General features: G+C 39.1%; 1 protein-coding gene across 1 annotated transcript in view; it reads right to left on the bottom strand.

Annotated features, from left to right (window-relative positions):
• Positions 1–1732: 1732 nt before the first annotated feature.
• The window catches only part of LOC127043244 (uncharacterized), a 35275-nt gene continuing 12768 nt past the window's right edge, over positions 1733–24239 (bottom strand). The window contains exons 3-5 of the mRNA XM_050937134.1: positions 3706–3740; positions 2213–2380; positions 1733–1872 (exon numbers count right to left, since the gene is read on the bottom strand). Of these exons, the coding sequence (XP_050793091.1) occupies positions 1733–1872; positions 2213–2380; positions 3706–3740 (343 nt within the window). The remainder of the gene's footprint in view (positions 1873–2212; positions 2381–3705; positions 3741–24239) is intronic.

Genomic DNA, 24239 nt, shown 5'->3' with positions numbered 1-24239 from the left:
CCATTAATCACCTCTTGCTACAAAGAACTGTGACTCTGGGGAAATAATGAGATTCCCTAACTGTAGCAAAGTGATTGATGACATGCATATCCCAATTTTGGCCACAGACCATCTTGCAACAGAATACATCAATTAAAAGGGCTACTTCTCCATGGTCTTGCAGGCGCCGGTTGATCACCAGGGCCATTTCACTGACATCAGTGTGGGTTGATCAGGGAAAGTTCATGATGCACACATCTTTAGGAACACTGGAATGTATAGAAAGCTGCACACTTAGACTAATTTTCCAGACCAGAAGATTCCAAAGGGTGATGTGCAAATGCTAATAGTGATCCTGGGAGATCCCATCTGCCCCATAACTCATGAAGCCTTACTCTGGAAACTTAGACAGCAGCAAGGAGTGCTTCAAAAACAGGCTAAGCTGGTGCAGAATGACCGTTAAATATGCCTTTGCCAGATTGAAAAGTCACTGGAGCTGCCTTTTTGACTGCTGAGACCTCAAGGAGGAAAATATTCTGATGGTCATAGCAGCCTTCAGCACTCTGCATAACATTTGCAAAGTGAAGGGAGGGGTGGAAAGTTTCCACATGGGTGGAGCGCTGAGGTGGATCGGTTGATTGCTGGTTTTGAGCAGCCAGATACCAGGACAGTTAGAGGGGTTCAGCGGGAGACTATTCAAATCAAGGAGGCTCTGAAGAAGCATTTTGACAATGAGCCCCAATAATGTGTTTTTGTGTGGTGCATTCAGCCATACAATGTTTACTTGCCACCTTGAATAACCCCTGTAATGATTGTTTCCCTGAGCTTGAATAGTAGTAAGCAAATGTTCCTGCCTATAGCCATTGTGTTTGAATTTTAGCAGCAACTACCGTGTGCATGACACAAATAAAGACTCATTTTGTTTCAAAGAGTACACTTAAAGGATAAAACATTTTTTTGCAAACTGGGAACATGGCAATGAGGAACAACCTCTCAGTTAAGGCACTCATATCTCTGCGTAATTAAAGCTTTCATCATGGGGTGGAGTGCCAGGGATACTGTGACAGAATGGAAACATGCAAGGAATGGGGGGAGTTTTGGAGAGGGCATGGAACAAAATTCTGTATTGGCTGCAGGGAGATTCATGCACAGATGTGCTTAGACTGCAGCGCTATGAGGCACTTGAGCATCTCTGTCTGGCCCTCTAGTATCTTTATCATCTGCTTCTCTCCATGTATTATCTGCTCATGCCCTTGTCTCCTTTCCAGGCTATCCATCTTGAATTTTTCATTAGCTGTCTCCCTCCATAATCTTGTTTCACTGTCTGCTGTATCTGTTGATTGCAGCACTTCTCTAAACATATCCTCCTTACTACTCCCGGTTCACCTTCTTATCTGATGAAGGCACTCCACCAGTGTGTAGCATTTGAAAATCAAGGGCACATCTGCAGAAGCCAAAGAAACAATGAAAAGAGACAGTATTGTGAGTGCTGTCAAAGCCATGAATCACATAAATCACATACACTTCTTTCTCACTGTCCCTAGGCTAGCACACAGTTCGTCTAGAGTCCCAAATATGGTGAGTTCAGTGGCAGGGGAAGGTTGGGAAGGGAGAATGGGCAAGAAAGATCTGGATGGTTTGCAAAGAGGGTCACTACACATGCCTAGGGAAAGTGTATTCTGAATATTGACATGCTTTTCCACAGGCTGGGGTAATCAATCCCAATATCTCACTCCTGAGGATAACCCAGGATTCATGGGTTCATCTCCAGCATGTACACAGCTTCAGACTGGGCCCATATGCTGCTTGCCTGTGTGCTGTTTTGGTCTCTGCAGAAATAATTGCTGGTTGGCAGGGTGAAGTTTTCTACTACAGGAGGAGAAACAGGAAGCTCTGTCAAGGAGTATTCATCAGATGATTACAGAGTACCTACAGTAAAGTTTCCTGTAGATCTCTGTGGAGGATTCCTGAGACATCCCGGTGTACATTAAAAAACTTTTCCACTGGGCCCTCACTGCATAGTTGGATGGGCTCTGTTACTAATTTCTATCCTTTATCCATCCTCTACCATATAATAAAGTAAATGAGACCTCAATCTTCTATGACTCTTCAGTATCAAAGCAAAATGTATGTTTACCACAGCTTGCTTCTCCTGCTTTATGTGTGCCAGAGCCAGAGTGCTAGAACTGGCTAGACCCCTCTGGAATCAAAGATAGGTCCTGGCTTTCCATACCACCAGACAACCCAGTTTCACGTCCCACATCCTCCTTCAACTCCACTTCCTCATCCACCACTTCATTCTCAGGGTTGAGGCCATTGGCCTCTGCCTCCATGCAAGAGTGTGTCTGTTGCGGAAAGCTGGCATAGTCAGCTGGGAAGATGCTGTGTGAACAGTCTACACCTATCAAACAGTAAGAAGAATTTCAAAATTACCTGGGGTTTTAAATGGGTGAGGGGATCATGCCTTTTTACGTGCAGGGCAGTGAAGTTCAAACTGCTGACCAAAGTGGTCATGATGGGCATTGTGGGACACCTCCTGGAAACCAATTAGGGCAACATAAGCAAGTGCACATCTACACTGATGCTGAATCGCTCTATCTACATTGCAAAAAGCTCTAGGCCTCTTGTCGAAGTGGTTTTATTTTGTCGGCATAGCAGTGGAGTTACATCAGCTGGTGGAGCATATCAGTGTGTACAGCTCCACTGTTTTGTTGATGAAAGCTGACTTTTGTCAACAAAACTGTATAGTGTAGACAAGGCCAAAGTTTCACATCCCAGCAGGTACTTGGGATCTAGACAAAGCCGGGTGAGGTGGCAGTGTCATCAGGGTCCCTCTCTCTGGTCCAGGATGGTCAGGACATCTCTCAGAATTGGGTTGAAGAAGATCTAGGGTCCCAGATGATGGTGGCTATGGCAGCCATGATAGGGAAGCTCACTCTTTCCCATTCTCTCTCTTCTTTTAGTTAGCCAGACTCACAGTAGCCAGCTTTCCTTCACAAAAGTCTCTTTTTGAGGATCCCACAAGAGGAGTGGTGGGCAGCATAATCCATCCTCTCATTATTTTGTCTACCAATTAGACCAAATGTCCAACACATAAATTTTTATTTCCCTGTTTTCCAGTTCCACACTTTTCTTGTTTAGTAAGCATAATTTTAACACAGTCCTCGGATTGTATCAGTTGTCCTTTTTGTTTGGACTAATTCAGTCTTTCTGTCTTGCTTTTGCATCTTTTCTCATCAACATTTATTGTTACAAGTTATATGACATTTTATGAACTTTCACTGACTTCTTACAGTTGAGCTTACAATTAAGGTAAATGAGTAGGCTCAATTATCACAACAGAGGTACATCTTGTCTCTGTCTCCTTAAGGAGTAATTTGATGATGCACGCTGGTGCAAGATGCCACAGCAGTGAAAGTGGAATGGTAATAGAACCTTCCAGATTGTTGGTAGGAAGCTAGGAGTGAGCTGTACTGAGCAAAACATAAATAGGAGCTGGTAATTTTTCAACAGGATTAAATTTGTCTTTGCTGGCCCATGGAAATCTGTTCAGATTGGATGTCTCAACATTATTCCCATGCCAAATTTAAAATCCTGCTGCATACCTTGGATGTCCTAGAGTTTCTTGAAAAACTATTTGGAAGAATTATTAAAATGGAAAGTGTTATATAATCTAGATACAGGGATTCCGTCCTCCATCACCCTCATAAGAACAAGACACATTACCTGCCTTCAAGATTTTTCGCTCTAAAGGCCTAATCCTGACAACATTTATGCATAAGGGTAGTCTCATTAAATCAATGGGACTATACACATACATAAAATTTTTCACATGCTTAAATGTTTGCAAGATTAGGGCATAAGATATTATAAAAATAGTGATTACCTTATTTATTTACTCATCTTTTTGAGAATCTGCTGGCTCTACACAGGAGTAATTATTCAGGAGAATACACAAATTCTGAAGTAGGAAAAATACCAAAATGTAGGTACTGTATAATAAAACAAACTTGGGGAGTTAGCAGGAAACAGTCCTTGATGGCAAACAACTGAGCAGAACACATTTGTCCAGAGAGAGCTAAGCCTGTTCACACTAGCTGAGGATCTGAGCCCCGAATAGCTGGCTAAGTTGACAGCTTTTCATGGATGGATCTATAACAACATACATCAGAACAATGAGAATGCTAGAGATACGAAAACTGTCCTTATTTTGCCAGCTGTATCCTACTGTACATAACTGTTAAGAGTAACAAATGACTGTTTCTTGTATTTCAGGAAGGTATTTTCATTGCACTCTAGAGTTTTATTTATTTTTTTCATACTGTCAGTAAACAGATTGACCATTCAGTGTGGAAGACTGAATATCTGAAAGGCTATATCTGAGGAAAACCAGTTCTTCTAATCCTCTTTTTCTTTGCTTAACAGGAAGATTTAAAAAGTTATCTGTGTTTTTAGTATTTATATTTAAGGGGTGGAAATACACATGCTCTCTTCAGGTTAGCAGTTAAGGTGTGCACATTACCTTTAATGGTCTTTCAGACGTTGGTCTCAGGAAGGGAATAATGGATTTTTTTTTAATTTTCATTTTTTTGCTGAATAGATGACTTTCATAACTCCTTTTATTCATTCTAGAGCTGGTTGAAAAATTCAAAATTTCATACTGATGAAATTTTTCACTGACACTTTAAATATCCATGAAAGAAAAATCACCAGAATGTTATCCTTTTGTTTTTGACCAACTATATTATATTTAGTATCGGATTCTAGCCAAAACCTCTAATGATTTTTAACTCCATTTCTAAGTGTCATTTTATAGATATGTTAATTAATTGGTTGCAGGAAACTTGAAGGGCTTAGTAACACTGGCTACAGCTAGTGAGGTACTGTTGGCCAAATCCTAATTTTTTTGTGCTTAAATTGTTGTGTTACAAAGTAATGTAGTCTGTCACCAAGGACCATGGCTCCAATCCTGTAATCACCAACATATAATCACTTACATATCTGCTGAAATTTAGACACATTAATTTTCCATTTGAAATGAAGAGTCTCATTGACCTCCAGAGATATAATCAGGTTCCTCAAGGCTTGTCTACCTTTAAACTACTTTAGTGGGACAGCTGCCCCTCTGTAGTACTTCAGTGAAGATGCTAGTTATGCTAACAGCAGGTATTCTTCCATTGGCATAGGTAATCCACCTCTCTAAAAGGCAGTAGCTAGATCAACAGGAGATTTCCCCCGTCAACCTAAACTGGGGGTTGGGTTGGTTTAACTGTGTTATTCAGGGGTGTGGATTGTTAACTCCCCTGAGCAACATAGTTATACTGACCGACATTCCTAGCATAGACGTGTTCTAAAGTTAAGCATGTATGTAAGTCTTTGACGGCTCAAGAAGTAAGGGCACATATAGAAAAGTAGTAGGCCAAAGAATTTACTAGACAGAGAACTCCAGTATTTTGTTTGTGTACTTTACTGCAAATTGCCAACTTTTCATTTTGAACAATGCATACACTTTCTTGTTTGGGAGAAACACACATCTTATGGAAAGAGTTGCATATTAATTCCATTGCTCTTTTGTGACTATTTTTGTCAGTCTCCTCCTCACACCTTTAAAAAAAAATCCAGATTTTGTTTTCAGTTTGGGGACAGGTTCGAGAAAAACTGGTATTTGTGGGTAGGCCAGGCAATTGTTTAACTCCATTTTATGTTTTTCATTTAGAATGTTACTCATTTTGAAGACAAGGGGGAGGCAAGGAAACAGACACTTTGGGGGAAAAAAATCTAGTTGAAAACCCAATTTTTTGTCAAGAGTTTTGAAAGAAAATTTTTAACCAACCCTACAGACTTCTGCATGCACATGTGGGCACAACAGTCAGCTCATAAAATACATGTTATGTTTTAAGGCCCAGTGCTGCAGTACAACATGCTGGTCCCACACAAGCAAAATCAACATGAACCTTCTTGAAAGAAGCTTACGTAAAGTCTTGTCTATAGTTTAGGTAAGCGATAGAGTTTCCTTCAATTTTGCTTTATTTTTTTTTTTCATTTCTCATGTTCTTTTTAACTAGGTGTTATTTTAACAATGAATGTACTTTTAAAAACATCCCCTTATTTAAATAGTTCACTGGCTGTTACTGACAAGCAAGCTATTGCTTCACCGTTAGAATTATTGGACCAGACCATTTAAACAATTTGGTCATAGTTTCCTTTCTCTCATTTAAGTCATCTCATTTGCTATCTAGTACAGAGCTGCAGACCACAGGCAACCCAAGACCTTAGTCAATCAGTCTCGATAACCCAAGAGTCAAACCACATACGGCTGCAGCTGACAGGTTAACTCATTACAGCAGGAACCATGAGAGGGTTCCTAGACATTTATACTTATTTTTTCTGTCTCTAAAAATCAGCCATGAAAAACAAGGATAATGACAACAAAGAACTGTATTCATTTTGCTGTAATAACTGTATTTCAAAATTGTTGATAAATAAAATCTATTTATGAATAATTATTTAATATTTTGATGCTACAATAAAATAAAAATTAAGGCACAAATCAAAGTGAGGAGTAGCTAGTATAGCAGTGCTGAGGTGTAAGTCACCTTTTCAGCCTCTGCCCTCATGTGACAGGGTGTACTAACCCTTCACAAGACAAGTGGACATTAAATAACTGCTCTGAGCTAAAGCACCCACCCCTTCTGCTGCACCTGCTGTGCATGTCAGGCCTGGAGGGAGGATGTAAAAGGAAGAAGAGCAGCTGAGTTGGCAGCAGACTGGGGAGAGAGCAGGCCTTCAATCCTTGGCTCTTATGGAGGACCTGAACTGATTGGGTGACCACTGCTCATCGGCTCCTCTACTGTGGGAAGGGAGAGCCCTGATGCTGAATGAGTGCTTGGATACTAGTAATAGAGTTTTACCTGTGAGTATTGAATGAGGCTAAGTATCAGAGGGATAGCCATGTTATTCTGGATCTGTAAAAAGTGACAGAGTCCTGTGGCACCTTATAGATTAACAGACGTATTGGAGCATGAGCTTTCGTGGGTGAATACCCACTTCACCAGATGAATGAGGCTGTGGTCCATCAAAAGCTCCCTGAAAGAAGAGAGTCCTACCACATCCTTAGATTACTTCCTGTTTAATTTTCCTTTTGAAGTTTCACTGCCCTGGAAGGGGATGGACTTTTAGAGGCTTAGCCAGAGGACTGAGTCTCCCACAATAGGACCTGTGCTGTTGACTTCCTGGATATCTAAGAGCAGAGGCTGGATGAGTTCAGGGCCTCACATACTCCTGGGTAAGAGCTGTGGCAGCCCAACTCTGTGGCATCTGATTACCTGCATCTCTGGTAGCAGTGTGGGAAAGCAAAAAGTCTCTGGAAAGCCGGTATGTCCCCTGCTTTTGCAGGTGGACAAGAACAGTTGGGAATTGGGCATAGTTTTGGCTCTGCCCTGCAGTGCTCCCAGTGGCATAGTTACATCAGTGCATTGGGGAGCTTATGGATCGATACCCAATACAGTTTACTCCTTCCCTGAATAACAGGGAAGTTAGGAAGAGGTTGTGATATCCCAATTGTCTTGCTTGTTTTGTCCACGTACACCTTTTCTGACCATTGAAATGGCTTCTCCTACTATCTCTATTGATGCACTAATCTGACTCTCTGCTACTTACTTATCTCTCTCCATCAAATTTTGCATCTTGGTCTGTCTCTCTGGTATCTTTTCCAGGATGTCTTGCCATCAACTTACATTTGATATGTTCAAAACTGAATTCATAGCCTTCCCTTGCCAATCCGCCTTACTCCTTTGCTGCAGGCAACACCACCACCACCCTCCCTGTTACTCCGGCCTGTAAATGTGGTTGTTATCTTTGATGCCACACCATCTTAATACCAGACAACTCAGTCTTTGTCCAAGTCCTGCCACTTCTTCCTCCACAAAATCTCCAAGATCTGGATTTTAATTTCTAGCTCTTCCAATAAAATTCTTGCCCAGAACCTGCTCAACTCCCATCATGACATTCACGTCTCTTCTTTCCTAGTTTTACTGAAACTCACCTCACTCTTTACAGATCCATTCAAAACTTTTCTTGGATGATAATTTTCCTGGTTTATTATTCTAACTATGGTGTGCCCCTCTGACTTCCATCACTGGTTCCCATTCATGGCCATATCAAATACAGGTTTCAGAACCTTCACCACGTAGCCCTTCCTTATCCTTACTCACTCCTGTATCTTATCATGTCACCCCCACAGACACCTCTGCTCCCTCATTGCCAGTCTCCATCATCCATTTCTCTGCCTTTCCAATAGCCACATTTGCACTTCATTCAGTGCTGTTCGTTGTGCATGGAACATGCTGTCCAAGGTAGTTTATAAACCCACTATCCCATCTTCCTTGAAATCCTTCCTCAAGACCCACTCTCACTGTGGGAAACCAATAATTGGCAAATAGATGACCAATGGGAATGTCTGACATTTCTGTTTATTAATTTGGTTTATTTAAATGGTTTCAAGTTTGTAATGTTCTTTTAAAAATTATATGAGCATTAGTGACTTGGAACTATTTAGCTGTGCATATATACGGCCTATATAAATGCAGGTTTCTTATTACTGTTTGCCTCATCCTTCCTCTCTTATTCTTTCCAGTTGTATCCTATATCCACTGTCTGTAGCTTGTTTTAAACTATAAAATCTTTGAGGCAGGTATAGTCTTTTACTCTGTATTTGTGCAGAGCCTAGCACATTTTGGTTCTGGTTAGACCTGTAGCCAATTACATAATATGGATAACACATATAATAAGTAATATATGGACTGCAAGAGCTACCAGTTTGTTTGTGGGAGCAATTCAGGTTGTTGATCAACAACGCTGTATATGGTTTGGGTTCTGTTTTTGGTTTTGAAGTTTAGCACTTGTTCCAACATATTCAGCCAACAAATGAAGGTTAATATATTCACACTGGGTGAAGTTCACAAGGGTTGTGGGGGGCCAGTGAAAAACTCTTTGCAATAAAGTTTCGCAATAAGGCTTGTGTCTGACCTTCAGGCAGAGCAGCAGAGGTGTCTGTGCATGCCCTAACTGCATAGGTTGGTGCAAATGGCTGCACTGGTGGTTGAGGGAGGGGTAAGAAGCAGAGCAGGAGATCCATATCTGTGGAGATCTGCCTTACCATTAAACATTGCAAAGCAGTTTTCCACTCTTGCAGGACAAATACAATTTTGATGCATTTATGTATCTTATATAAAGATAAACAAGAGATATCACTTTGTTTTTGGAAGGAGCAATACATCTAGCACCCAAATGAATGAAAAATGACAATTTATAAATTGCCTTATTAGCCTTTTGGACTGAGCCAGAATGGGATCTTACCAACTGCCAGCAAATAAGGCCTCCTGCCTTGCTAGTCCCTGATGTTGGCACTTGTCACTGTAAATAGCTCATTGTTACATGTTGAGGGCTGACTGAGCTGAGAGGCTTCAGATTTACATTTTTTTCAGAGTGCACTGTGCTATGGGACAGTGAAAGGTTGATCAGCCAACCTTCAAAGAGGTCAGAGGAAGCATGTCATTTCAGAAAGAAGTACAGAGGTTGTTTTCATTTAATGTTGTTTTTCTTTTTATATCATTACTGGAGGAATGGGAAACTACACTGATCCAAAAGTCTGGGATTTGCTCTCTCTTTATTCCTGGACCTGTGCTGTGAGGAATTGGGGGGAGAGGGGAAAACCCTGCTAGGTCAAGAGACTAGATTTGGCCTGACAACATTTTAAAAGATCTAGTGTCCTCTGAATCACAAGACCTAGGAAGAAATGCATGCTGACATTGAATCTTGGATTCCTAGCTGAACATGATAGAAAACCATTATCATTAATATTAGGGCATGACATAGATCTTAAAATAACATCTTTCTGATTACCATCTTGATTTGTTTCCCTCTCCCTGCTTCTCTCCTTGCCCCACGCTTTCATTCTGGCCTGATTTTGATAGCTGCTATTTCATAAACTAATGCCAGAGAAGCACAGATAGACGTAGGAACTTACAGAGACCTGACATAGATCTAAGGTCTGTTATCTTGTGAACTCCTAGACCTAGAAACAAACTCTTTCTGCCATCTGTAAGCTTGGAATTCCAGCTTTCGAGTGACATAAAATATGAATCTCTAACTCTAGTGTTCATGAGATATTGGCTGTTAAAATCCATGTGGGGAAAGGATTGCAAAGCTGTTTTGCTTGCAGGCCAGTACAAATGTTTTCAGGATCAATAAACTTTTCCAAGCATTTCTCCTAGACTACTTATCAGACAGGAGAGAAAAATATCCCTGTGTCTTTCACACTTCACTTTATATCTATAACGTAGCCAAAATATAAATCTACTGATAAATCATATTTTACGTAGGCGATCATACCCTAGCATCTTGGCTTGTTTTCAGATCTACAATTTCCCTTTTGCTTTATTACAATAGGACACCCTTTGTGTCCTTCTCAGCATACAAGTCCTCTGTCTGTAAGCCAGAGTACCAAACTCCCAACCCCATTTTACTTTGTATGCTTTTCTTCTGCTTCCTAATGTACATTGCACCTGCATGATGGTTCGTTCCTTGCTCAGAAAGGAAAAGGGTGAAATCATGACTCCAGTGGAGCCAAGATTTCACTCATGGATTCTATCTGTCTAGGTACTTACATGCCCATCACCATTGTAATGTCTGCATGCTTCATTGCAGGAGTCATGCCTCACTGTTGGTTTATTTTCCTCTTTTAGTAAGTAAGATGTGGGGGACCTTCCTTTTTCCCCTCTTTGCTGCTAGGAGGCAAGGCCCTCTGCTCTCACGCCTCCCTATTCACTGATCACAAGGATGTGTAAGGAAGCATTTCCCCAGTTAAAAGGGGAGAACCATCTTTTGTATTTCCCACCCTCACTTCCCTTTCTACTCCAGAGAAGGCAATGTATTAACTCCCCTTTCTTTGTCTCCCCAGAAGAGGATGGTAAACCACTAATCTTGTCTGATTTATACTGATTATACCCTTTTCCAGTATGTAGAAGGGCAGCAAGTATTTTATGTGGGTCAAACAGACTCTTCCCCAATTTCTGAAAGTCATTATGAAATGTGGGGTCCAGGTTTCAGCTCTGAAAGTCCTAAAATGTGTGACATTATCGATCCCAGTCCATGCACTCTCTAGTCTTCTGAAATGCAAGTAAGTGTTACCTATATGATAAAAACAAGGGCTTTGTTGAAAAGCAATCAATAGAAGCTCCTTTTACTTTTAATTGATCTCTTAATGAAATGGTATTATCCATAAACATATTGAGTAGATATGTGATTGTCATTTCAGACCCATTTGGTAAACATGTTATTTTGCAATGCAACTTGTCTCTCTGAATGATGATAGAATTTCCTAAGCTGCTTTGCTATATTTACTAGGTTACAGCTATGGTTGTGGAGGGAGATCTCTTCATATCCTAATGTATTAGTTCTCTCCTTCAGATAAATTGAAAGATTGTTATGATTTAAAAGCACTATGTAGACATCTCTAGCTGATCAATTACCTCTCTCCTAAATTAATCTATGAAAGCACAACAAAAAAAAATTAACCAGAAATTTACAATATATTACCCATCAACATTGTTTATTATTCCATCTCTGCTTAATTTACTTCCTATCTGGATGCTGACAATGATATAGGTAAAAAGTAAAATAGAATTTTTATCTCCTCTTCAAACAATGAAGAATGGAATTCTTCCAGCTATCTGCCTCCTGCATGTTTTTTTTTTAAGTGATGATGTTTGATTGCACTTATGGATAGTACAGAAAGTACACTGTGCTTATGATTTTGAAGTAGCCAGGCTATTCTGTTTTGACCTTCTCTGGCTTATATTACTTTTGACAAATGCTAACACTTTCCACTGCAGAGGACCTAGCATTGCTGAGCTGGGTGTCAAGGCCATCTTTGAGAAAGCTGGTTAATTTTGTGCTTTGGGCATCCACCTGCCAAGAATAAATAATTGGGTCAGCTTGTGCTTGGGATTGTTGCGTCTGAAGATTGTTGACTAATTGATGTTGAATTTCTCAGGACTTATAAAAATGTAATTTTGGTCTTCTTAGTTGAAATGATTCATGATTCTGCCTAATGGATACAGGCTTCCAGAGTGACTTTAGATTCCTCAAAAGTTGTGCAAAATCCGAGCTATAATCACAAAGGAGCTCACCAGAGCCCAGCACAGTGATCTGGGCTCATAATTTCTTTGTAGCTCTCATCCCCTCTTGGTATCTTGTGTTGTAGGGTGGAGAATGGAGGAGACAGGAATCAATGACCTAAAGATCTCCCACCTCACAAAAAGCAACAGCAACATCAGCCTCTCAAGCCTCCAGCAGAGCTGCAAAGGAAGGAGAATGAATGTCATCAGGGTTGGAAAGGAGCTTAGTGGTGACTGCACTTGACATTGAGTAGCAGGATGTGAAGAGAAGAGACAGAGATATGGTGTGAAAGGTTTCCTGAGGAACAGGGGCATGGGGAGGGAGGAGGTGTTTTATAAAGGCTGGAGGGCATTGTAGGTAGATATGAGGTCAGAGCAAAACATTTTGGCCTAATATTTAGCTCTCCACCACTGTCATTTATATTGTGTGTTGCAAACTTTAATCCTCACTACATTTCCTTCATGGTAAATGCTATAATCCTCATTTTACAGAAGAGGACATTAAGACACTGCCAAGTTAAGAGACATTCCAAAATGATATGATCAGTCAGTGGCAGACCTGGAACTGGAACTCAGATCTTCCAAGCTCACAGCCCTTTTCTCTGTCTCCATGCCATTTCACCTAATATCATTTAAACAGGCTAAAGTGGGCTTATTCATACCTTTTAAAACACATAAAAACTGCTGTATCTTCACCCTATGAACCAAATTACTAAGATTTATGTAAAAAGATAATAAAACATAACAATGAACCCAAAGCTACCTGTGTGAAAGCAAATTTAAAATCCACTTAGACTTCAATAAAAAGAGTATATCATATTATAATCATTTACTCTATACCCTTTAACATAGTTAGCATGCTGAGCACTTAGAAGAGCTCATGGATTGCGATAGCATGTGTCAAGGTATTATTCCCACTTTGAACTTTAGTGTCCAAAAAGTGGGGACCTGCATGTACCCTTCTAAGCTTAATTTCTAGCTTAGATCTGATAACACTGCCACCAACCAAAATTATAGTGTTTTGGTACACTTTCTGTCCCCCAAAAATCTTCCCTGGGGAATCCAAGACCCAAACCCCTTAGGTCTTAAAACAAAGAGGAATAAACCATTCCCCCTCCTTTTTCCCCCTCTCAGATTTTCCCCTCCCGGGGTTACCCTGAGAGATCACTGTGATTCAACTCCTTGAATCTTAAAACAGAGAGGAATTAACCTTTCCCCCCTCTTTATCTCCCCCCACCACTCCCTGGTGAGGTCAGACTCAATTCCCTTGTCTACACAAGGAAAATATTAATCAGGTTCTTAAAAAAGAAAGCTTTTAATTAAAGAAAGAAAAAATAAAAACTATCTCTGTAAAACCAAGACGGAAAATGTATACAGGGTTTTCAGCTTATATAGACTAGAGGGAATCCCTCCACCTTAGCATAAGATACAAGTTACAGCAAACAGAGGTAAAATCCTTCCACCAAAATACACATTTGCAAATAAAGAAAACAAATATAAAGACTAATCCTCCTTCTATCTACTACTTACTATTTTTGAACATGAGATACTGTTTCAGAAAGATTGGAGAAATCTGGTTGCCTGTCTGGCCCCTCTTAACTCCAAGAGAGAACAAAGAACAACCCAAAAAGCACAAACAAAGACTTCCCTCCACCAAGATTTGAAAGTATCTTGTCCCTCGATTGGTCCTTTGGTCAGGTGTCAGCCAGGTTCACTGAGCTTGTTAACCCTTTACAGTAAAAGAGACATTAACCCTTAACTATCTGTTTATGACAGCATGGAAACTGAATTCAATTTTAGCCTGTGAAGGGTGATTTTTTTCCATTATTTATTCGGCCAGCATGAGAAACTTAATATTACTTTAATTGCATTTCTAAACGTACATTTGGGATGATAAGAAAGCAGTAAATGTTCAACAAGCTAACAATTACCTCCTTACTTTCTAATATTTATTTTTGCTAAATATGTTGTAATAACTCAGTTTGTGCTATAAGAGAGACAGTCTTCTGTTAAATGATACTTCTTACATCTATGGGTCAAAATCTACCAAGACTTACACCCTGTACTAATTTACTAATTACATTGGGATTTCAAGGGGTATAACTAAGGGCATAATTTGACTATAGGTTCAGAACTCTATAAACTTATCCATAGAATCTTAGAACTGGAAGGGACCGTGAGAGGTCATCTAGCCCAGTCCCTTGCACTCATGGCAGGACTAAGTATTATCTAGACCATTCCTGAGTTGTATTTGTCTAACCTGCTCTTAAAAATCCTCGGTGATAGTGATTCCACAACCTCCCTAGACAATTTATTCCAGTGCTTAATCACCCTGACAGTAAGGAAGTTTTTCCTAATCTCCAACCTAAACCTCCCTTGCTGTAATTTAAGACTATTGCTTCTTGTCCTATCCTCAGAGGTTGAGAAAAACAATTTTTCTTCCTCCTCCTTGTAACTATCTTTTACAAACTTGAGAACTGTTATCATGTCCCCTCTCCGTCTTCTCTTTTCCAGACTAAACAAACCCAATTTTTTTCAGTCTTCCCTCATAGGTCATGTTCGCAAGACCTTTAATCATTTTTGTTCCCTTCTCTGGACTCTTTCCAATTTGTACACAGCTTTCTTGAAATGTGGTGTCCAGAACGGGACACAATACTCCAGTTGAGGCCTAATCAGAACGGAGTAGACCGGAAGAATTACTTCTCGTGTCTTGCTCACAACATACCTGCTAATACATCCCAGAATGATTTTTTGCTTTTTTTGCAACAGTGTTACACTGTTGACTCATATTTAGCTTGTGGTCCACTGTGACCAGATCACTTTCCATAGTACTCCTTCCTAGGCAGTCATTTCCCATTTTGTATGTGTGCAACTGATTGTCCCTTCTTAAATGGAGTACTTTGCATTTGTCCTTATTGAATTTCATCCTGTTTACCTCAGACCATTTCTCCAGTTTGACCAGATTATTTTGAATTTTAATCCTATCCTCCAAAGTATGAATGTATTCATTGTGGGTGAGTAAATATCCTTTGTTTTAGCAGAACACAATGAATTGTTTATTTTTTAGTGTTAGTAGGCAGCAATAGGAAGGATAAAGAACTCAGATCAACAGCTTTTACGATTAGCTCATGGGGCCCATGTCTAAATCAACTATGTACTGTCAAAACAAAGTAATATCAAAAAAATTAAAAAGTTCATGTGAAGCTAAAGGGACAGAGGAAAAAACCAGAAGCTAATTACCTCTGTATATCTTGTCTCTTTCTTGTGTTTTTAAACTGTAGTTTAGTTGATGAATGGTCTTCAATTGTTTTAAATAAGAAGAGTAAAAAGACTGGAGAAGAACTTATATAAATATCTAAAGTGGAAAGCCAAAATCTTCTTTATCAGCTGGGTTATGCCATATACTGCTGTTATTGTCAGAGGAGAAAGTTAACTTTTTATGCCCATGTCCATGGGGGCGGGGGGAAGCTTTAACAATGATAGAAAAAATCAAGATGCTGCATTAATTGCAATAATTCTGCAAACTGCCATTCAGAGTGGGCCAGATTCTACCACAGTGGGTGGGGTGCAGCTCTCTTGACTTTAATAGAGTTGTCCCCACTCACTCCAGTGGTGAATTTGGTTCCAGTCTTCATCGGGCTACATTACTAATTCTGCTTCTGTTAGCGAGAACAAGATTTTGGTAAGGAATGTCAACCATGTAAGTCTCACAACTATGTCTTCCAAGCTATCATTTCCCTACTACATTGCTAGAAATGTTTGCGTATGGGAATCTGTTTGGCACTTTATTCCAGTGATAAAGGTTGTAGTAACAAACATACCATGCTGAGAATTTAATGCTGTAGATCAACGGCCCTGTGTGAAATGTAAACAGAGGAAAGGTGTTAACATAAAAATATTGAGTCATAACTAGCATTTTCTTCTTTGAAAATATTCTACTTTTAGACAAATGGTATATTTTTCAAAAGCACCTCAGTGACTTAGGAACCGGTGACTAAGACTCCTAAGTCACTGAGGTGCTTTTCAAAAAAATTACCCCAGCTTAATAGCTCATATTTTTAGACCTTTTTTTTTGCATAGACAAAAGAAAATTGCATGAGTTGACAAGAAAGCTGTAACAACCACATTTAACACTATTTATAGTTCTTTCCATTTACAAAGTGCTTTATACATTAATTCAATCTAAAATTGTACCTGTGAGGTAGAATTTTCCTCTCTGTACTATGGGAAAACTGAAGTAAGGAGGCTTAATGACTTGCCCAAGGCCAGAGAGGGAGGTGTCTAACAGAAAGAATATTAGAACTCAGCTAAAGCTGACAATCTTTATTGCAAAGTGCATAACTCCGAGGAGTGTCTGTAGACCCTGTATATAAACACCTACACGGACTCAGTGATAATCAAAATAATCTTAAATACTGAGTAGATTTGCATTGTCTCCAATGAAACTGCTATAAAATGCATTGAAATATTTGGATCATTACAGCAAAACAATAGTATTTTTTCCTATATGGTATTCTGGAAAATGCACAAAAAAATTAGTGTCTGAGTATGAAATTTAAGGTTGGCCTCTGAAAAGATGTCCAGCCACAACTGCTCACATCTATTACTAGAGGAAGAAGCCATTGAAGTAGCATGAAGTCAATACATATTTGCAGGTATGTGTTTGAATTTTGATTAGCTGTAACTTTGAATAATAATGACTTGTCTGCTACACAGCAGATATTTTTATCAACAGTATCCTTTTGTAATAAATTGTATATTTACAAGAACTCCATTTTCAGTGTCCCTATGAGATAATACATCAAGTTCAGGAACATCAATAAAACTGACTTTAGTGCCCAGGAAAATACTAATATAACTGCTTGTTTTCAACTAGTGCCAGTGACTCATAAATAATGCTACATCCATAGGTATGCCATCAATAAAATGACTATTATCTCCCGTACAGCCTCAATACCAGTAAATCAATTACAAGCTTAAATTGCCTTTAAAATCATGCTGTTGTTTTAGAAACTATAGGGGAGAACAAATCCTCACTAAATTGTCTTCATATAAGTGAATTTAATATATTTCCATTGCTATGTGGATTGTATTCAGCAGTGTAGGACTGTTTTTATTATTGTATACAATTCACATGTTTCTCTTGAATAGAGAGAAGTTGTCCGTGGTTCAGTCTTTGACAGAGCAAGCATTGGGTACTGCCTCACTCACTCTGACAGGCAGGATAATGATGATCACTATTCATGATTTTCCTCCCTCTCTGAGATGTCCTCCTCAGTGTCTGAGGCTCGGTCCCTACACTCAAGAAGCCATCTTCTGCAGCTATGTCTGACTTCCATTTCTCTGAAGCAGAGAAGGCAGAGCAGGAAAAGTAAGGAGAAGGGGATGATTTTAAAAAAAGATCAGCAGTGCCTTTTTAATAGAACGTTCCTTTGCTGGTCTCAGTTATTTTTCTGCTCACCTTAAGAGAAATCTTCACTATTTCAACTAATGGTTGTCACAGCTCCAGAAATAGGTACAAACAAAACTAGCCTCTTGGCTTCTTCATGGTAGCAGAGCAGCTCATCTTCAAGGGCAAAAGCTCTCTCCCCAATACAGTGGCTGAAGAGTTCTTTGGGGCTGGGAAAGATAAAGCCAGCCTGTCCAACTCTTGTGAAGGGGAGACACACTGGGTTCCTGTGGGAAGAGGTTCTGAGACACCCTAAGTCTTGCAAAAAAGGAGCTTCAAATCTTTGACAAGGCATGGCATCTCAACAAAACTCCCTTCCATTGCCCTGCCTCTCTGGCCCCCCAACCCTGAGAAATGTATGAGCACATTTTACATAGAATCAAAAGCCACAAGATCAAAACTCTGAAGACCTTATAATCTATATTGACTGCAACAATACAGAATGCTAGGGGCAATAATATTTGGGGGCATAAGGAAGGAATCCACAGCAAAAGATTGTTCTGTTGCTTATGTCAACACTGAGTTAGATCTGGACCCTGTTTTCATTGAAATCAAGGAGAAAACTCCCATTGACTTCAGTGATGCAGGATCAAGTCCTTAGTGGCTAGAATTTGGTCTTTCTAATATCAGACTAAATAGAGGATAATTGAGGGGAGTTTAGGTCTTAAGGGGAGAATAGGAGAAGGGAGGTTGTGCAGTTTACAAGATCAGGGAGGATATGCCAAGCACATTGGGCTACATAAGAAAAACTACTAAAAGAAGGAACAAAGGCAACAGTGAGACAGCTGGAATTAGCAGATGGTAGAATCTAATTGGAGAATAGTAACTGACCAGTGACAACATGTAAGATGGGGATGGTTTGAGCACAACCTTTGAACCTATGTTGAAGAGTCTGAAATTGAAGCAGAAAAGAAGATGCAGAGTCAAGGTGTGTGCAGGAGATGATGAGAGGGATAGAAAATGTTTCATGGGAGAGAAGGCTCATGGGGACTATCATAAGCCAAAAACATGGGGGTGGTTCCACAACTGCTTAGTCATAACTCCCTCCTGTTCCTATTTGTCTTCCACCATAATCCCTCCACTGTTTGATCCAGACATAATGATCATTCCTGGTATTAAAATAAACTTTCCGAACAGGTTGGAAAATATAGTAGGAAGATTTGGTGAAATAAAAAGCCCACTAACCTCACCACACTTCTACTTGTCTACAGAATATGTGAATGCACACCTCGTCTTTCCTCATAGCTCCTGGTCAAAAAGCTAGGGTTTGTAAGTACGACATTATAGAGTCACATTCAGAATTCACTATAAGATTAATGTTTCAGTCTTGTTATAATTACTCTTCACCTAACATCCTACTCCTCACTGTCAATCAACCTGTAACACCTGGATAACAAGTTTTTTTTTGTCATATTGTGGACTCAGTTACATCATTTCAGTCTGGAGAAACTCCATGTATGTCAGTGGGGTTTACACAGGCAATTCAGGACTTATTTTCCCCACCCATGTTTAACTTTAAGAATGATTGTGGTTATCACTGTCTACACTTGTAGACTTAATTTATTGGTATTGTGCAACAGTTCACAAAATGTATGAGAGAAGTTATGCTGAGTTTTTGACTAAACCTCATCTCACTGTTGCTCCACAACAATCACTTTCTTCCTTGCCACTCTGTACATGTCACATCCTCAATCTGTTGTAACTTTATTTTATTTTTAAGAAGCACCTGAGGGGAGAGCATCAAGAAACAATGCAAAAACATTGTAACGAGTATTTTCATCACTCTATATTGTATGAAAACATCCTGCCTGATATCCTCCCCCAATGCTTTGTGTCATGTTTATCTAATCTTTAACCTTTACTGTAAGCTTCTTAAGACAGGGATCCTGGTACAGTTCCTCACAGGCATTTAGGTGCATAAGTCCAGCTGAAAACAATGTGAGTTAGATGCCTAAAAACCTTTTGAAGATCTGAATCCAAGTCCTCATTATCTTTGTAAAGTGCTAAACACAACTGCCTAATGATACCACCACTGCTGACAAAGGCAAAGTCATAATACTGTCACTGCTGATTTTTCATCCATTCATTTTCTTTACAACTTCTTTATTCACTCTGCAAATTTCTCAGGGTGCATTGAAGGAGCAGTAGACAAAACAGCTGTTGTAATTTCTGCCAACAAACCATGTTTTGTTTTTGAAAGAGGGGCTAGACTATGTCAAGTAAAGTGTAGTTTAAAATCCAATACATTATTTTTTGAGAGACTATTGTGTATGTCAGCAGGAAAGACTTGTACTGACTAGTAACAAATACAATAATGTATAATTAAAAGACAAAAATCTTATTACTCTTGCATTCACGAGCTGCAATTGAGAGTTTTCAAACAAAAGTTTATCCCATATTCTGACCTCAAACTAATGGGAGTCAAGGAAAATACATACCTAATATCCCATTGAGCATTTGGCTGAAGGATTGTCTTACACATCTGATAGAGCTCCATGGTTCAAAAGGGTCGTAGCTAGCTGATCCCTGATGGCTTCTGACAGGAGGCAATGAGCATGGGCGGCTCCAGGCACCAGCACGCCAAGCGCATGCCTGGGGCGGCAAGCAACTGAGGAGTGCTCTTCCGGTCGCAGTGAGGGCGGCAGGCAGGCTACCTTCAGTGGCCTGCCTCTGGAGGGTCCACTGGTCCGCGGCTTCGGCAGACCTCCTGCAGGCAAGCCGCCCAAGGCAGCCTACCTGCTGTGTTTGAGGTGGCAAAATACCTAGAGCCGCCCCTGGCAATGAGCACTTATATTAAAAGTCAGTATAAAGAATTCTGTGCACTGTACCCTCTCTGACAATTAGCATCTACTCTTCACAACCAGCATGATTCAAGCTATGTCTATACAGATAACAAGGCTGAAATTTATCCCACAGTGTGTGTGTGTCTCTGGATCAAAGCTGGATGATTTTTGAACAATTAACATACATTTACAAAGCTATTACTGCTTCTTCTGTACATGACTAGGTTCAGAGGTGTGTGTATATTTATATGCACATGCAGTTGAATGTATGTATATAAAATAAAAATTATATTACAAACCTATTATTGCTTCTGTACAAGACTATGTTCAGAAGTGTATATGCATATGCTTGGGTGTGTGTTCATTTTATATAAATCTCAAGTAAAAGCCATTTAAAGTATAGTTATGTTTTTCTTCGTTTCTTTTTGTTGCTTGTGGCTATGTCTGGCTTGCATCAGACACACAGCAATGGCTATATAAGTCTTAAGTGCTTATCACGGCCCTACTGCAGTGAAAGGTGCTCAGCATTCCCTTTGACTTGAATGTGGTGCTCAGCACTGTGCTCAGAGTCACTTGAATGTATGTTTCCAAAACTCTCAGCTGAATTTAAACGAATCTTAAAGATTGTTTGCGTAGAACAAGTAGAATATTGAAACAAGAGTATTCAAAGATCGGAAGTCTAAGTTTCTTGGATACTCTTAAAAGCCCCCTCCACTCCAGCCCTCTAAAAAAAAATGTTCTTTTTGCCTTCAATTAAAACTTTGTGCTGTCTGTTTTTGTGACGTTTTCTTCTTCAGAGAGGGGAGAATTTGGCAGGTGATTGTGAAGGGAAAAGCAGATGAGATGTAAAATTTATCTAATATTTCCCTCTTTAGAGAAGGTTTTTGCTGATTTAAGAGAAAAAGATTCATGATGAGATGCCTGTTGTAAATGTCTAAACTGATTTTATTAATAAACTGTGATTTAGACACTTACCAATTTCCTGCCTTCGCCTGCCAATACATCAAATGACAGCTGGGTACAGAAGAGTTACCACTGGGTTTACAGTCAGCCCCACGCTGTTTTCTTAGAAGAAAAAGGAATGTTTGACATTTTTCTCTGTGATTGGTATATTCCAGCAATATGTCTTCATCAACATTATACTTCAGAACAAATCAACATTAAGAATCCTTCATAAACACAAGTCTGCACAATCTTTCCACATAAATATCAAATTCTGGACTGAGAAATTGAGAAATTACTTTTTTTCCCCATATACTGTAAAGTTTGTTTTTCTTTTACACTTAAACTTTTCTCTTTCAGTTTTCACTACTAAACAAAATACTTTATCATCAAAATACCTGTATGATATTTTGGGTCCCTAACCAATACCTGAAATTATAATGTATATGATTTTTGTAAGTTTAAAGAGCAAAGAACACCTGTACAATCAGTGTATACAATTATTTTTGCATTAATATTTACAAGGTATTTAAAATGATTTTACAAGAATGTAATTATAATGACATCCAAAGCTCAAAATCTCAAAGATTTTTTTTTTAATTTGGAAGTCTTACACCACAGCAAAATACAATACAAATCAATCAACAGTGATAAATGCTGTATCACACAGTTACCCAACCAGAGCACTAAGATTCTGAGGTCATGAAAGACAAACAGGGAGTTGCAACTTGTTGAAAAGTTTATTCTAGTCTAAAGTAAAGAAAATAAAAAATTCCAGAATAACTTTGGGATGGCCAAAACCTTCAAAGTTTGTGACATCAAACATAGTAGTTGTAATTCTCTCTCTTTCGTGTCCATCTAGGCAACCATCTTCAAGTGTACTCCATCCTTCAAATTAATCTATTCCCTTAATAAATTTGTTATATTTTGAGAAGTTATGTAGGGCTATCATTATTATCATTGATACATCTACAGTAAAAGTGATTAAAAATATAAAGGATCTGTAATTAAAAAAACAAAACAAAACACAACTCAAATAAGGTGTTGCCAACCTGAAAAGATTGAGACATACTAGCAGAGTGTACAAGATCAAGGAGGACATTCCAGGCACATGAAGGAGCATAGAAGTCATTGGAAGGCAACTATAAGAAGACAGCAGTGTAGGAAATATGAATGCTCACTTAATTAGCAAAGCAGAGCATTCAAATAGAAAAGTAGTGACAGTCCAGTGATGACATGCAGGTAGGGGAACAGCTGAGCAGAACCATAAAATCAGGTTACACTCAAACAATCTTAACACTGTTTTATATAGCATGGAATGCCAAAAGCACATTTATTTTCTCTCCTTTGGCTAATAAAAACTATTACTTTACAAACCAAGCAATGACACACACACAATATAGTTTTCATATTATTAAAACAATTTTTATCTAGTAACCTTTCAAAGAGCAAATAATGACAAGACCTGAACCACACAGTCTGAAAAAATATAATCATCCCAAACACACAGTATTATCCCACGGGTGTCAGAGTTAGGGTGTCCAACTGTCACTTGCTTCCCAATAGCGATTGTGGGTACAATTTTCTTACACTCATATATCACATATGAGCCCAACTCTCATTGAAAGTATGTGTGACTTCGGCTCCTAAATTACTTAGGAACTTTCAAAAATGGGACTTTGGTGCTTTTGAAACATTTACCCAGTGTGCATTTGCAAGCATGTGTGCATAAGAAGGTGATTTATGGCAATATATGGCTTTACTCTGTATTTTCCTCTTTTTTTGTGGTTTTGAGGAGGGTGTTATTTGCCTTTAGCAATCTCAACATTTTAAACTTGTTAAAAAATGTTTGTTTTTAAAGTGGTAAAATAAAGGGTTTATCTGCCTGTAGTACAAAAGGAGAAGTGAGGAAAACTTGTTGTCCCTTTGGAGGTAGCCAGTTGGAAAATGGAAATTATGGAATCCAATTTTACTACTAAACTTTGATTATTCATATTTGATTAATCAAGTTTTAGGACAGTGAGCTCTTTAAGGCATGAGCAAAGTCTAACTCTTTGTACAGTATCTAGCACAACTGGCTGAGGATCCAGAGCGTACTGTAACTTTACATTCTGATAAAACTGGATTATAACATTCATTCTTTGATTCACGTAGGTATGAGAACGTTATAATTAACGTCCTGCATATTAGAAAATTGATTTTAGATGTAACTAGATACAGGGTGCAAGTGATTACATAAAATTCTGTAATTCCCTGACTCAGTCTGATATATTTGGCAAGATGCTTAACTTCTCTGTGCCTCAGTATTTCCTTTGGAAAATGGGATAATAAAGACTTTTATAAAGCATTTTGAGAGCTATAGGTGAAAAACATTATAAAAACATCAGGTCTCATGATCAACAAATAATAATTGGGATCATTTTAAATTTAACCTAAGCAGTCATGCAGATGAGGAAGGCATCATCTGTCAGTTAATGACTGGCTGAGAGAGTAGAAGGGCCCTGAACCATGCTGCTTATCAACTGAGTTGCCAGGAAAGGTCCAACCTACAAAATAATGATTCCTGTTATGAGCTAAAAACATATTATACTCTATACGTCTCTCCTCTGTTGTGTCTCTACTTCTATGTGCTTCTGCTTTTGTTTATAGTTCTAGTCTTTGCCTGCTTATTAAAGAAATCCTAGGTAAGAGTTAACAGTAGCCTAGGGAGGAGAATCAAACAAACATTTAGAACTAATGACCTGCAGCTGCAGCTCCTCTAGTGTCATCTCGCCAGACAAGCCAGCTTTGTCAGTAGCTGTATGGGAATTCTCTGAGGAAACAAGGCCACTGAAGCCTTAAGAAAAAGCCTACCAGGTTCCAAAACTGTTGCCCTTGTTTTATGTTAAACTTTGCTACAGAACTTCA

Source organism: Gopherus flavomarginatus, chromosome 1 (assembly GCF_025201925.1).
Source record: "Gopherus flavomarginatus isolate rGopFla2 chromosome 1, rGopFla2.mat.asm, whole genome shotgun sequence".
Taxonomy (NCBI): Eukaryota; Metazoa; Chordata; order Testudines; family Testudinidae; genus Gopherus; species Gopherus flavomarginatus.
This window is presented reverse-complemented; position numbering and strand designations above follow the sequence as displayed.